A 16275-nucleotide genomic window follows, 5' to 3' on the forward strand; every position below is an offset into this window, starting at 1 on the left:
TCAGTGATATTTTTCGTTGAGTTGAGACTTCAGAATCATACTGACCCTGTCATCACAGAGTTGCCCGCCGACAATGTCGAAGCATCCAAGAACGCTTGAGGGTTTTCCTTGAAAATTTTTCCATTCTTATCCAAAAGATCACAGTGGAGAAAGTAGTTGGTTAATGATTTAAACCTTTTGGTTAAGTTGATGGTTTGCAAACGTCGTTTAATTCCAAGAAGATCAGCCAGATCATTGGCAAGAAGGATATGCTTATTTTGAGGATTGTGGATTTCCAGTACTCTTTTTGGAGTATTCATTTCAACCTTCACTCCTAGTCACTCTTCAATGTATCTTAAAGAGCTTGGCCAAGGCTTTTGAGTGAATAATTACCTTCAAGAATTTTCTTTTTTGTTGGAGTGCCTTGTGCATTGATTATGGAGACTTCACCAGGACGACTTAAATTATACCAAGTGTTGAAAAAAGAACAGCTTACTGGCCTGATATGTTGAGATTTTTCGTTGCGTGGCGGCTCTTTGAGGCGAACTGTGTAACCATTTAAATTTGTAATAACTGTCAAAACAGCCATTTTGATTGTTATAATAATTATGACACGCCATCGTTCAAACGAATGTGTACAGAATTTGGAATTTTACCAAGCGCGGACTTCCGATTCAAAAAAGGTGATAATCACGGTCTCGCAACTGTTTTCATTTATGTGTCTTAGGTTGGTCCGGAAGCAGATCATTCAGTGACTTGTCATAGAAGAAAAAAATTCAGCGATGGGGATGGAAAAGCTGTCAAAGGAGATTTTTGTTTTCACGGACGTTACTTTCATCGATATTCTGTTACCTTTTTTTGCATAATTTTCCTTTGTTTGTGTCATTCCTAGAAGTTCTTTACCGAACGAGTGATTTTGGCCCCAATAGTTAATGAGCTCCGCTTCGAAAGAAGCCTTGAAGTTCAAAGTTTATTTAATTACAGGTTTTCTCTTCACATTGTGACATTGTGTAAACGTTACAAAAAAGGAAAAAGGTCTGAACTCTTAACTTTTAACTAGGCGATTAGAAACGAACAACGATCCAATCACTAACCTTGGATGACCAATCGTATAACTGGAAATAAAGATCTAGGGCTTCCGATTTTTTTCTATGTCGAACCTCCTCCAATATTTGATTTGCTGAGCTGTAAACATTATCATGATCTAGTAAGGTGCTTTACAGTTAACCGCTGAGTTGAAAGTGTAAATTGGCCACCGTAAAAGGATTGTAAAGCTGACTTTTCTAACGTTAGCCCTTCGTCAGAGCCAGGAGACATGTTATAGCAGTCTGATCTGCACGCTTTCAGCCCTATGGGGACCGTCACCCGACTCAACTTAACGTTTCGTGTTTCAGGACTGTTTGATTTCTTTGATTGCTGATCTAAAAAGCATTTCTAAGTTGATTCTAAATTACACAAAAGAGTATCGTTTAAAAACACTAAATGCTCGTTTGCTAAAGTATTTTTGCTCCGCAAATTTTCTACTGGTCAGATTTAATGGCAAAGGTTTGTTTTCATTGCAGGTCAAAAGAAAAACAGTGTCCAACAAAATAGATTTTAACTCATGGAACATCTTCTGGGGTATATGTTTTGGTGTATTGGTGATTTTGATCATTGCAGGAAATATCCTCACTATCTGGATATTCTTCAAACAGACACGCCAAAAACGTACATATCTTCTTCTTATAACCTTGGTTGTTGCCGATTTGCTGGTGGGAATTTTTGCTGTCCCTTTTTATATAAAAGCAGTTGCATCACACGGATATACATGGTACGTTATTTCCATGGCTACTAACGTTTTCACTGACACAACGTCCATGTACACTCTTGCGGTCATTACCTTGGAAAGAATGTTCGCTGTCGGTTGGCCTCTTCGTCACAGAACTGTGAACTATCGTGTTTACGTCTGCGCTATTAGCATACCGTGGATCATAGCGGCAATATTTACTACTTCAGTGGTGTTATGGATACTTAATATAACAGGGAGGGAGTATTTCTTTTATTATCTTGTTTTAATTCCTGGAATCCCTCTAATAACTATATGTGTAGCAAACTTTGTTGTTTGGAAGAAGCAGAAATCGTTATTTCGCGACCACAATCATATCAAAAGAGAAGTCAAATTGGCGAAGACACTACGGGAACATCATTTTTTACCTGGCTTCCTTTTCAAATTCTAAATACTTTGATTGAATTCAATGTCACGGAAAATTTTCACCTATTTCAATTAACACTATTTATTATCAAATTTTTGCAGTTTAGCAATTCATTTGTGAACGTGGTAATTTATCCGTTCAGAATCCCAGAATTTAAGCACTCCTTACTCAAGATACTTAATTTCTGTGTAATTCCCTTTAGAATAACCAACACTGAGACATATCCATCAGCCAGGACTGGGTCAGTTGTGTCCTTGTTAACGTTTACAAATTCACCCGGAAAGTTTGCTTTGGAGTCTTAATCCACTCAGAAACATAAACATGTAAAATATGAAATATATGTGAAGATATATATTTATGAAGAGTGGAATCTGTCAGAATTTTGAAACTGGTATCATTTACGAAGGGCATAGAAACATCTAACCCTTGCAGTTCATATAATTTTCAGTCATTGTCGTTGCTCTGTTACTGCCGGTGTGTGTTACATGACATAGATTCAATGGAGTATTTTTATGCTTTTATACTTGTTGTTTACCAGTCAACGAGAGTAGAAAAACAAAATTCTCATTACCACAAAAACAAACCTATCATCGGTAAAAACACCACATTTCTATTAAACAGGGATGAAAAAAATTGATCATGAATTTAAAATGTTCCTTTTATGCCGTCACGGGCGTAAAAAGGTGCGTCCAGCAGTGCACAAGCTTGACGCACGTGCTTCTTACATCACAATAAATATCGTTTGCTGTCCAAGCTGAAACTACTCCACTAATTTATCCAACGCGTCTACAAATTCCAGAACATCAAACACAGTGTCCAGTTTAAAATCTGTCCTCACTGATGAATAAAAGAATTCTGGACTCTGAAATTAAAACAACATGACTTGTCAGACCCATTGAGCTTTTGAACTGAACAAGACAAATCTGAACATGAGCAATGAACAAGAACTAAATGGAGTTTATCTGGAAAATCAATGTTCTAGAATCAGGTAATACAAATTGAAGGGCAAAAATGCATATAATTAATAAAGAAAGATTAAACAAAATCCTTTGATCTCCTGAATGATGATCTGAAAGCAACATTTATCAGAAAAAATGTTAATTCCCACCCAAAAAAGGCATAGTGCGCATAATTTCAATGGAAAATTTCAAAAACTATTATTTTGACGACGAAATGGCAGTCGATCCGAAATAGACACGGCTACCATGTTCCAACGTTGCCTGGTGTCTCTAAAAACGTTAAAACAGTAATAGAACAGCAATAATGGCACCAGGTACATAAGATTAAAACTGAATTGTTTCAAACGGGCTCGAACGTCGCAGAATAGGGACACAATTTTTGATCAGGGTGTTTTAAATCAGCGTATGTGTGTGAGAGTCACGCGCGAGGGGAGAAGGGTCGTCATTTCGCAGTGACTTGTGCCCCCGCCTTTATTAAAATTATGCACTCTTCTGCCTGCTTAGGAACACACAACCCCTACCTCTCTTCTAAGATCTTGCAGACGCAACAAAATCTGACCATTTAGCCTTTTTAAAGTGTTGGCATCCAACCTAAAAAGTAAATTGTTTCAGAGGCTAAAAAAGTTGATTTGCTTTATAGTGCCCCTTTGTCACCAGTAGCAAAAAATGGCGAAAGCGAAAACAAATATTAGCGAAACCTCAGCCTCGTTCCAAGCTCCAAAGAACCAAGAGGAAAGAACCTGGGAAGGAGGTTGTCGAAAGCTGACGTAATAGCTGGGGGTATGCCACCCCATTTCATTTCCCAGGGGAGAGTAGCTATGCTCAACATCTCTTAACGCTTTGGGAATCGGGATAAGAATAAAAAACACCGTGCTATTCACCTGTCTTTCAGTCCAACATTCTTGAGCCAGGTTTTCACATCACTACACGTCCACGATCTGATAGTAGACTGTGGCGAGGCGTCAACAACATCCAGAGCTGTGACTACATAAAAAAAAAATAAATAAATAAATAAAACAGAAAAGAGAGTAAATCAGTTGTCGTCTTTAGGAGTTGGAATTGTCTGGGCATCTGACGGATAATTACCAAATATAACGAGTAATCATAAAATCGCAGAGTTAGTCTAAAAAAAGTAGTTCCTTCAGACATAGTCTGATGCTACTCTGGTCTGAAGATTTAATGAATGTAACAATTACAATTCATAGACCCAACGTTTCTACACTCTTGTCTAGTGCCTTCATATTCCAGGCTTCGAAACAAAGGCGCTGTGGTGGTAACGCTGATTAGTGGTAATAATTTTAGACTAGTACCACCCAATTGTATGGTTAGTTAGGCATGTGTGCTCGAATAGAGCTGAATTTTCTTGTTTGCAAAAGAAAACCGCTTTTTGATGTTCTTTCAAACGTGTACCAAACTGACGTTTGGTCCGTCCGATAAACTCGTTATCACAGTTATTGTAGGGAATAGAATAAATGGCGACGGTTCGTTGTTCTTTCGTAGCAGGATCCTTAGGTTTAGCAAAAATGTGCCCCAAAGTCTGAAAAGGTTTTTGAGTAACTCAAATTTTCTGGATGGGTTCTGTAACACCCTGAATGCAAGGAATAACTGCAAAACCAGTCGCTGGTTCCCTTTCACCAGGAGTGCTACTAGTTGTAACTGATTTTTGGCAGTTACGGGGAAAAGTTTTCGTATAGCCATTCGCCTTCAGGAAATTAGAAACATATTTACTCTCCTCAGCCTTCGAATCGAGTGAAGATGGTAGACAGTCAGCCCTGGTTACGATAATAACTCAAACGACCAAGTAAAGCAGTTTTGGTTTAATCATACCTTTCACAGTACTTTCTTGAAGTTCAATTTTTCCCCTGGTCCCCAATTCTTTCACAAGTTTGCTCACATTAGAGTCTAGTTTATGTTTTTCGCTGAAGTCAATCCAGAATTTGGATCCCACAATGAAGCCGAGCCAACCATCAGGTCTGTATTTACCATCCATCATCAAAGGGATGATGTCTTTGTGAAGCTGATATGTGTATTCTGCCTCTACATACATTATTAAACGAAATACAACTTCGTCAAAAACTCCAGTATAATTATTGTCTAGTTATCTCTAGAGAATGTATTCAAGTGTTCAAATACCTCCAAAGGATTGGCCAAGTTGGAACCAATGGAGGAAGACAAAGGGGTGAGACTACAAACTAGGGCTGGGTAAGTCTTTTTTAATGAGACGTCAGGTCTTATATTGTTAGCATGGAAACAGGATTTTCTATGCTGCATTGCACACTTCCTTCTATCGTTTGAACTCCAGATATTTTCAATGCCCTAATATCAGTCATTTAAATTGGTTTCGAACAATCACAGCTTAACAAGGAGTATTCAAGGGGAGTAGTGTATCCACCTCGCATCCCCCAACTTCCTTTCATCATTTGGACTATCTAAAAAATCCTCTACGAATTTTTTTGAAGACTCGCATTCAGCTTCGAATATTGAAATCAGCTCAAAATTATAAATGTAATACCGAGTTCCTTCCATTAGCTTCCTTTGCCTCTCTCAGTAGTCCCTCTGGTCTAATTTATGCGTTGTTGAGAAAATATAACATTGCCATGCGGCCTGGTGGGTCTGGGCTATTTTCGTTTCTAACAAAGAGTTGAGGCTGTGGTGGAAAGCGTTGAAGACGTACTCTGATTGGCTACTCGACCTCCGAATATCCTTTCTTAATCACCTTCGAGTACTATTATCGATAATGCTATATAAAAAGATCCTGCGAACGTTGCGAAGCAGTTTTCATCATTACCTGATCGACAGTTAGGACTCTCCTTGTATTTCTGAGACACACAGACCAATATCACACTTGCATTTTCCACAGCCTTGGCCATACTTTCCAGAGTGGAGCCACCCATTTCATCGATGTCCATCCAAACCTTGAAGCCGTCCGCCTGAAGTTTGTTTTTGATCTGAATCACGAGCTTTTGTACATCCCATTGGTAACTGATCATTACGTGCTTGGCGTCTAGAGTGCACATTAAAGAATAACAACAGTAGTGAATTATATCATACCTTAATTGTGTTCTGATTTCACCGCTTCGATCCTACAGTTATTTCTATTACATAAGCATTTCACACATAATCAGGGGGAAATTTCGTTTAATTATAACCTGCGAGCAGGCTTCATTATTAGAACTTCAGCATAAATGTTTTTTCACCCGTAATAAAATGTGAGCAACGCAGCCGGCGAGAGTGTGGGTCTGCAAGGGGTCAAGCGCCTCTTTATATTAGAGCCAGACTTCTGGCTAACCTCAAATCTCCTCGCCGGCGCGGCGCGTCCATCAGTGCTGATAATGAGGACCTACTCGCAAGCTAGTTTTATCAGGGAGAAATTTCGTTATACAAGGTTATTTCTGAGTCTATGAACACCATCATTGTAGTCGAATTGTCATCCCAAGCTGCGCATACTCACCTGACTCTTTAACTGACTGTTGTTTATCCTCTGCATGTTTTTCTTTTCCTTCGATTTCCCACAATGCGCCAGCAGCAGCTTTTTTCACTTCATTGTTAGTCGATGTCAGAAGTTTCTGTAATTCTGCTGAGGCATGCGCGTCCTTTTTGATTTCTTTCTTGTTTTCCTCATCGAACGCCAACGTCCACAAAGTGTTACAGGCATTCACTCTCTCCTCGTCATCTTTGGCGTTTTCAAGCATCTTGACTAGAATTGGAATGGCTCCAGATCTAACAATCTAACAATAAAGTGATATTTATCATATTCAATACTTAAAAGTCTGAAGAAGCTGAAATCCATAGAATGTTTAAAGTTTTTTATATACACCAGCTCATATCAGTCACGAACAAGGCCAAGTTAAAGGATTCTTAGAGAATGATCTGGTCAAACCCCGCTGAGTGAAAACTTACAGATTCGATCAAAGAAAACCTAGCAATGATTTCAGATTTACAGAATTTGATTTATCCTTTAATTTCCCATTTCGACTGAACGTCGTAAAACTCAAACTAAGTAAATCAGGAAAGCCGGTTACAATAAAGGAAGATATTTCAAATATGTAAGTTAGATTCTTTATTCAAACACGATGGGAATGAAAGCATTACGTGTTTAAAGAGTCGTGTAAAAGAAGCCAATTAGGACTCAAGGAAAAACCTATTCCTCTTCCCAAGGGACTGGAAAATGTAATTGGTCTCTAAGGTATTAAATTATTTTTTTTTATTTTTATTAAACGCTTTACACCCTAACATCGGGCAACATCATTACACATATTCTTCATAATGTTCTCTATACATTTCCCTTGGTGCTGGCAAGGATAATTTTTTTAACAATGAAAGCTTTTTAGTTTTGTGGTCATTTCCTTTATTCTCATGATCTCAATCGGAAAAATCATTATGAGGAGTTAAAGGGTTAAGGAGTTTTTGCTTGTAAAGCGGCCAAGAGGAGTTCAAGGCCATTTAAATGACACACGTGATCGCCTGGAAACTTTGTAGCATTGCCTTAAAATTTCCCACTCCTCTAAAGTACTCGTAAGTACTTTTCTATTGAGCGTGGTAAAACCAACGTCGAAGTAGTCACAAAGAAAAAACCGAAAATATTCCCATCACGAGGCCACTGAGAGGCGAACACTGAAAATTCCTCTATTTAAAGATGTACGACTTAAGGTTGACGAAAATCCTCAAAACAACGATATCTAAGAAAATAAATGATCAACTGCTAACAGTTACCGTTTTCTTGTTGTTATCGTTGATTGCAATTTGCGTCAGTCCTTCAGCAAGTTCTCGGGCAGAAAATCCTAGATATCTATGGTAATCTGTTTCTATGGCCTTTCTCAGCAATCGTATGAGAAAATTGATTGGTTCTGAAATGAGACTGTTAAAGTTGAGATGCAAAATTTAAAGTAAATAATTATCATATACTAGACAGCCACTTCGTTTAATTTTCATTTAGTACGAACTTGTTTCAGGAATTAGACATAAAACCGGAAGAAACAATTTTTTTAGTGAAAGGTGGGAGAATAAGGATGGTTCGGAGGGGGAGGAGGTGGGGGTGGGGGTGGGAATGCTGAATTACACTTCAATAATAGAGGCGATCCGAAACCAAATGGCAAAATTATTTCTTCCAAGTAATAATAAATTTAAATTTGTCTTAAACATACATTAATCCATTTACACGACTGATGAAATCAAACGACTAGGGACAGAAACATTCGCCTTCATTTAATTGTTGCGAAAAAAATTCATAGGCAAATCTGCGGGATGGAGAAAACAATTTTCCATTGGGCGAGGTTTAAGGAAACTTTGAGATTCAAGAAACAGTAATATGATTTTCAAGGCAAGTTTGAGAGCCTAATTTTGCTTTTTATTACACCCATTTTGAAATCTCTGGTGGTTCCTGTAATCTGATTGGCTCTAATTGATGCGATTTATTCACAAATCGCACCATTTTTCGCTTTTTAAATCGCATCTTTTCCCCAGCCAACGAGGAGGCTACGCTAAAAACAAAACAACCAATCAGATTTTAAGGCTTGTTTAAAGTAACCGATCAAATTGCAGGAAAATGAAAGACAAGGACTATCATGGGGCAAATTTTGCAGCTTCTGTTTCTTAACTCTTACTTTTTCCCCCCAAAAAATGGACTTGAATTTAATTTCAGACCGACTCAGTACTGCATCAATAAAACAGTTGAACTGACCAAGTCCTGTATTTGAGTGATTTCAAAATGGATGTAATAAAGTGGTAATTGAACCTCGTGCCGTGCAATTTTGGTCTGAAATCATATTTGTGATTTCAAATCGAACTCACGCTGCGCGCTCGTTCGATTTTGAAATCATGCGTATGATTTCAGCCCAAATTGCACTCCACTCAGTGAAATGACCATTATAAATAGAGGCTATAGTGTTTATCATCTTTCAAATGTTTAGTGGCACGCGAAAGAAAAAGGGCTTTTACTGACAGCTTACTTATAAAAATTTTCATACCTTCATCCGCCATGATCAAATGGTTATTTTGTTCATCAATCAGGTACGCCAATATAAGTAGGCTCTTAGCACTGTAAAACGTGATTTCAGCTTTAAGAAGTGGCAGAAGCAATGAGTTCACGGCCTGGGCAGAAGCAAAGTTTGCTCTTGTTGGTACACGTTTCGAGAAATTGTGAAGAGTCCCCAAGCTCCTGGACAACATTTTTCCTCGCACTGTGAACTTCTTTAGACGTTGTGTTTCAGGTTCCTGTTAAAAAAAGATGGAAACACTGGTAAATACATGATTCCTTGTAGCAGGATTTAACCTCTAAGTGTGCCTTGCTCTCAACCTATGGTTCCGTAGCTCAATTGGTAGTAGCGCCCAACAAGAGGCATGGGTTCGAAACCCGTCAAAGCCTGTAATGAGGGCTTCGATTATGTTGATAAAGGCAGGGCACCTACTGTTATAAGCTTGATCTCTGCCTTTCTCGGATCCGTCAGATAAGGAGCTTTGGTTGAGAAGCGCGGACTCATTTTCCGAACAATGGCTGGCAATCAAGTGTACTACTGTTACTTTGGTCTCTTAAACAAGAGTGACTAATCCAAAGAAAGACGTAAAGAATCAATTGGTACAATAACTATTCCGTGTCATCGTAAGAACCCGAATAAGCCATAACACCCTCTTAATCAAGATCCCCTCTCAAGTGAGTTCCAGTCCTACCCCTCCCTCCTATTACCCATTTATCAACATTTATTGCAATTCGCTCTGTCTTGATAGCGGAAGTACAAATATACTTGCACATGTATTCAAAAGCCTATATAAGTTTCCGTTTTCATTAATGTAGTTTTCAACGAAAAAAATGCTTTTTGTAATTCAGTATTATTTAATTCATAATGATGTTATTTACATTATATTTTACTACATAACTGTACTTACTACATATTTCACATTGTGTGGAATCGAATCTTGGAGTTCTTTGGACATCTCCACAAAAAGCTGAACCATACCGACTTCATTACACTCCAAGCAAAACTCGTCATGTAAGTCAGAATAATTCAGAAGGGCTCCCAAAAACAGGCAGATATTATCTTGCAATAATTCTAACGGGTTCGATGTCTTCTTGTCATTTTTCTCAGATTCCTAAAAATAAAAAGAAAGTTTTACAAGGGTGCTGCAAGTTTTGAGGTTAAGTTTGACTGAAACATCTCATATCCAACAAGACTTGGGCAATTAAATTATAGTCTCACTTGAAAAATTTACATATGTTAGAAAACACACTCACCGATCCATGATTCCTGACAACACTCATACAAAATATTTACCTTGTAAAAATTCAAAACGAAATAGGATACAAAAAGAAGGATTTTTTGAAGAAATTTAATCTAACCGTAAACTTAAATTTGGGAGTGTGATAGAGTTTTAAAAAAACTAAAAAATTATTCCATGAGGGCCATGGGAAAGGGAAAGGTTTCAGAGGAAATCGTCAGAACCCCATTCCTTGCCGGCGGGAGACATGACGTGGTTACCTGAGTAACAGCGAGATACCGTTGCTACGCTTCGCACGACCTGCACGTGCCAAATGAATCACTACATGTGAAAAGAGATGAGAAAAAAAAAATGATATACCGTTTTCTCTGCATTCGCTGATGCTTCTTTCTCCTCAGGTTGTTTTTCTGTACTTGTTTCTCTATCCCATGTTGTTAGTTCTGGACAATTATTCCTTCGATCAGTGATGATGTCGTATGCAAGCTTTGGAAGACCTAGGCGCACAGTGAAATCTGTTAACACAGCTTTCGCCGGCTTGTGCTGGTTAGTATAACCACTGAAAAGGCCTTTTATGTGTTCTTCTACCTCTTCTGTCGCTAGAATTCCATTAGCGAACGCTTCTTTCAATCCCTTGTAGTGATCTCTTGTCTTCTTCAACGCTTCTTCAAGTTTCGGATTTTTTTCAATGAATGAAGTTAGTATCATGCTTGACTCGTCCTCGCCGACGTCTTCTCCTCGATTGTGTTCATCATCGATCGTTGTAGCGATTTGTTCTTTTAGCTTTGCTAAGTCTTCGCTTACTGCTACGGTTTTGACGTTGTATTTACCCGATGTACGTCTATCTTCCATGTCTTCGTTTTGAGATTCTGTTGGCTCCAAAACTTCGCCGTGGTTTTCCGCGTTCATGCCTTTTATTTCGATATTGTTATTGGTTTGAACAGTGCTAACTCTGACGGAATCAGTGGCTACAACCCGAAGATTTTTTCTTGAGCTTCCAGCTCCCATCTATCAGCACGTTTGTAAATTAATAACTCCACTGATAGTATTAACATTGAATATTTCGCCTTGCAATACCGATCTTTCTAGTTCGTGATCACTATGTATATTTTTTCGACAATTAACATATACTGCATGTTATCTTCTGGAGCCATGCAGCGTAACCATGGCAATTTTGTTTGTGCGTTCAACTAGGATTTCATATTTTAAGGATTTTTTTGGGTGATACTTTTTATACCAGTGGTAAATTTATTTGAAATTATAGCAACAAGTTAAAATATGTACTTTAGCGAAGTCCTTAAGTGATTTTCAGTCGGCATGACCCAAAAAAAAAAAAAACAGATGAGTTTCCATGCTGAGTATTAACATCGAAGAAATCACTCAACCGAAACTTAAAAACAAGGGTTGAAAATCGTTCGACAAATATATATCCTCACTGTACTGCTGTATGTAAGTACCGTTTGAAATCAAGATAACAATTAAAACGGACAACACATTACAGCGTTTTTTTGTTTCTGACGGAACATTTTCTGTACGCGTGTTCAATTAATTAGTACGTCTATCGTGGTCATTCTGTGAATGACGTTATTTCCTGGTGCTAGAAAGGAATAGAGAAAAACGAATAATAGCAGGTTTGGGTAGTGACGTCAACTTAAAAGGGAAAAATAAAGGTAACACTTTTTTTTTTATAATAGTCATGATGACACTAGGCAAATTTTAATAATCTTACAAAAGGATAATTAACAAAACTCATTTCCTTCTTAATTATCTACTGCAAGCAACTCGATTTAGAGCGTGCACAGTGGTTTAATACCCACTCAAAAGTCAATACCTGCTAGCCTGAGCTAACAAGTGTAAAGTTTTAGACTTGCTAGTGCCGTACGTGAAATAATAAACTATAAAGATAATGTCACTTGAAGAATGGTCAATGATTACTGACTTGCATTATATTAATCCCTCGTGACTTGTTAATTCATCGTTTAAAAGGCTCCTAGATAGCAGATCACATTTATCAGCTGAATTTCGGCCTGTTCACACGCCTCTACTCCTCAATTAAAATTGGGGAAATTATACCCAATGAACACCTGTAGCGGAGTATGAGTCCTCTGAGGAACAGCAAGAAAGGCTGTAGTGCAAAAAATGACGTGCGCTTTCCAGAACTAATCTTACTGCACCGCAGTTTAAAAGAAGAAAAAAAACTAAAAGCGACATTTTAATTTCAACTAATGTAGCAAATGGAGAATATTTTCTACACGATTCCCCCATTTAAAGTTACAAATGGTTATTACCCCGAGAGCTTCGATCGAGGCAATTGTTTTAGTTTCATTAAACATCAAGTAATCCTACGTTTCTAAAAGAGCTATTGAACTATGGCGAGTGAACTGTTAACTGATAAAAGTAGGTAAAATTGACTATGGAAGAGATGGTTTTGCAATTCCTCAACGGAAGAAGTTAAATTAATGGCACTTTCGTGTTGTACAGATATTAACCATACAAGATCCTGGTTTTATTTCTATGATCCTGGCAGTTACTTCTCTTTAAGCCATAAATCCTTAATTACGTAATTCGTGTCTTCTACACTGGCCTTTTTTTACCGCCTTGGTATATTTTATCATGATGCTGTGAATTACCTGAATACTAATTGAATTCAGATGAAGAAAAACATTGATGTTCAATATAACTTCAATTATTTTCGTGTTGGTACTACTCAGCTGCTACAGAAGAGCTTTCCGTGAGTGTACCATCCTTGGTTATTTCCTTTTTCTGCGTCACCGAATCTCAGCTGACTCACAGGAAGAGCCAACTTGTCTGTCAACAAGCCTCTGTCAGCTGTCCTCTAGTTCGTTTCCATCTATATTCGCGTTACAATTGCACGACTTGTCAGAACTGTGACAAGTATCATTCATTTCGCATGCACATTACCACTTCCTGGGAATGCTCCACCCGAGTAGTTCATCTTTGTGCGGTTACGTGACACCCACCAGCCCTGGCCTGACAATCTGGAGCCATCACATTCATATGTAACAAATTGCTCACAATGATTTAACGTGGCAGCGAGGCTTCTCAACTGCAGCAGACATGGCATTTCACGTGAATAACTCCCCAGATCATCACACCCTTTGACACAAGTTCTCTTCTCGCTGTCGTGATTTCCAACTGTCACGCTAACTCCATCCTTGTCTGTCGAGTTACATTAAACCGAGAAAGGTGTCACTCCACTTAGATATCCAGGAGCGATAATATACAAACCGCTGAGAGCTGAGGAGTTAGGAGCTTTCCATTTACTGCAGGATGATTCTTAGAAAAATGAAAAGACGGTAACAGGTAAATTTTTCAACGAACAGATTGCAAGTTGCCGTACATCTGTTCAGCCATAGATAACAGATGACGTCAAATTGTGGTAAGAGGCAAAAAGTTGCGCATAGGGGGAAGTGAAGCACATTGTCGTCCTCTGTAATCTATCGCTAAAAAGACTAAAGGCAACTTGGAATCTGTTCACTTAATGAAATTAGAGCAGTGAGAAAGAGCTGCTGTAATACTCCTTCAGCTTAAGTCTTTCTGTTATACGCACTGATTGGTCAGATTTGATGGCGGCTGACATCACAACAATTCATGGGAAAAATCACACACGAGGGATTAATTATCGTGTCAGCGGGCTGCTCATATAAGATGGATATAAGCCACGTGCGTAGAGACTTTACAATCCATACTGTTGTCTCAGTTCTTGAGGAGCTTCAAGTTTGTTTAAAAAATCTGAACGTGGGAAGATATGTTTTCCTTTTTTGATTAGTTAAGAGACTCCGTAACAGTAGAGCTTTCCGAGAGTGTGCCATCCTTGTTCACCCGTACCGCCTGTGTCGCCGAATCTCAACTGACTCACAGGAAGAGCTGTCTTGTCTGTTAACAAGCCGCTGTCCTCTAGCATTACGTCTGGTATATTTGCGTTACAATTGCACGGCTTTGTCGAATCGTAACAAGTCTTATTCATTCCGCATGCACATTTACCACTTCCTGGAACTGCTCCACCCCAGTAATTCATCTTGATACCATTGTGTGACACCCACCAGCCCCGAAAAAGCAAGCTGGAATCAACACACTCATATTTGATAAATTGTTCACAATGGCTGGACAAAGCAGCGAGGCTTGACAACTGTAGCAGACTGGCATTTAGATAGTGCACATCCCGTGAATAGCATCCATGAGGGTCACAACCGTTTACAAGGGTTCTCTTCTCGCTATCGTGACCGATAACAGTCACGCCAACTCCATTTTTGTCAGTCATGTCACAGTAGACTAAGAAAGGTGTCAACCCTCTTTGATAGCCAGGAGAGATGAAATAAAACCCGCTCACAGATAAAGGTTTTAAAGCCTTCCATTCACTGCAAGATGTTTCTTAAAAGAATGAAGAGTAGTAACAGGTTAGAGTTTTTTTTACTTATTCCTTTTTTTTACAACATTTGGTACCTGACCTTATAATCTAGTCTAGGTCATAAACTTCTGTTTGTAATGATACTAGTAAAGTATGGGTTATAACATGATTTCGAGTGCAATTTGGTGTTAATAAGCACGAAAAATTTTCAAAGACAACAAAATTGCACGAGCCCGTAGGGCAAGTGCAATTTTTAGCCTTTGAAAAAGTGCTTATTATACCAAATTTCAAGAGAAATTATGTCATTACTTTTTAATAATGTACATGAAAAAACATCACAACAAGTCAAGGCAGACGAAATTTTGAAAGCTTGCGCGGCTATTTGTAATTTTGCACTCGTGCTACAACTTTCCACTCGTGTTGTAACTTTGCACTCGCGTTAAATGAGAATGCATTCGTTTTCAGCCAATCAGAAGCACGCAACTTTTTCATTTACATTTACATTCTTCTCAGAATTATTAAATCACTCGTAAAGTCTTGGGAATCACTCATCGCCTGTGTGCAGAGGCAGATGAGATTCATTAAGGGCAGCATAATTTTTTTGTTGAGACCATCATTTGTTCATTGACAAACGAACTTACTATGTTGAGGCACGTTGCAAGTAGCACCCTCCCAAAACTTTGCGCAGACGCAGAGTGGTCGACCGTTTACGACAAAACATGTACCACCATTCAGACACGGAGAGGTCCGGCACTACAAATAAAAAAAAATATTGCAATTGTTAATAAGCCAATTCAGTGCAACGACTCAACTCAATATCTGCAAAGAACTATCCACTCACCCATCCCGCCCGGAATTTCCACTGTTCCCTCTTAATCACCTTTCTGCTCGATCGCTGATCTAGTATTTCACAGGGATAAAGTCTGGAGGCAGTTTGTGGCCCAAGATTGAAGCTGTCACACATTTCACTCAAGATACATTTCATTTGACATTCTTGATCACTTGTCACGTGGACAGTTGATATGACGCGGCCCTCAAGCACGTGATCAGTAACTAGTCTACTGAAACTGATTACTGAAGGGAAGCTGGAGCAGTCGTTGCCTGTTTGAGATAAAAAGAGACGGAAAAAGAGCGGAACGAAGATTTTTAGGGAAGTAAATTTTCTCGGATACTCTGGAGTAAGACTTAACTAAACTTTGTTCAAACTGAATAAATAGGGGTTAATAAATGCATGAAGAAGCAGATCACTTACATGCTTATGATACATCTTAATGAATGGTTTGACATGTAATATGCCAGGATATTTTGCCCATCGCTCGCATTTCACTCGGTCTAGTCTAGAATTTCGGCCAAAAAGGAGGAGGGAGGGCGCTTAATTGAGAGGGGTGCCAGTAAGTATTCATTTCAACGGGTTGTAACTTTATTTTGGCTTTTTCTTAGTCTCCTCTACTAACTATGTCTTAAATAAAAAAACAAAAACTACAACATTAGCTACGTGGACGTAAAGTAAATTTTCACATCTTTCGTTTGTTTAAACAAAGGAGAAAGACTCTCTTATTTGCTAAAA

The 16275-nt window shown here is 38.5% G+C and overlaps 2 protein-coding genes and 1 pseudogene across 2 annotated transcripts in view; 1 reads left to right on the plus strand and 2 right to left on the minus strand.

Moving 5' to 3' along the window:
* The first annotated feature begins 587 nt into the window (after positions 1 to 587).
* On the plus strand, positions 588 to 2473 carry LOC113680736 (adenosine receptor A3-like; annotated as a pseudogene).
* LOC113680726 (uncharacterized) lies at positions 2227 to 11671 on the minus strand. Its single transcript, XM_089200706.1, has 10 exons — positions 10703 to 11671; positions 10013 to 10216; positions 9097 to 9343; positions 7844 to 7977; positions 6582 to 6858; positions 5919 to 6134; positions 4958 to 5167; positions 4012 to 4114; positions 3652 to 3721; positions 2227 to 3033 (listed from the first exon to the last, which is right to left on the minus strand). The coding sequence occupies exons 1-10, from the start codon at positions 11345 to 11347 to the stop codon at positions 2932 to 2934; spliced, it is 2208 nt and encodes a 735-aa protein (XP_089056832.1). The 5' UTR covers positions 11348 to 11671; the 3' UTR covers positions 2227 to 2931.
* Positions 11672 to 14114: 2443 nt separating this feature from the next.
* LOC113680733 (EGF and laminin G domain-containing protein) overlaps positions 14115 to 16275 on the minus strand; it is a 438917-nt gene continuing 436756 nt past the window's right edge. The window contains 1 exon segment of the mRNA XM_089200707.1: positions 14115 to 14731. Within this exon segment, the coding sequence (XP_089056833.1) occupies positions 14130 to 14731 (602 nt within the window). The 3' untranslated portion in view covers positions 14115 to 14129.

Source organism: Pocillopora damicornis, chromosome 3 (genome assembly GCF_964200805.1).
Source record: "Pocillopora damicornis chromosome 3, jaPocDami1.2, whole genome shotgun sequence".
Lineage (NCBI taxonomy): Eukaryota > Metazoa > Cnidaria > Anthozoa > Scleractinia > Pocilloporidae > Pocillopora > Pocillopora damicornis.

Coding starts and splice junctions, on each gene's coding strand:
- LOC113680726 (XM_089200706.1), bottom strand. CDS start 11,347: ATGGGAGCTGGAAGCTCAAGAAAAAATCTTCGGGTTGTAGCCACTGAT. Junction 6,135..6,581: donor ACAGTCAGTTAAAGAGTCAG/GTGAGTATGCGC, acceptor TGTGCACTCTAG/ACGCCAAGCACGTAATGATC. Junction 3,034..3,651: donor TGCAAGATCTTAGAAGAGAG/GTAGGGGTTGTG, acceptor TTTTAATTTCAG/AGTCCAGAATTCTTTTATTC.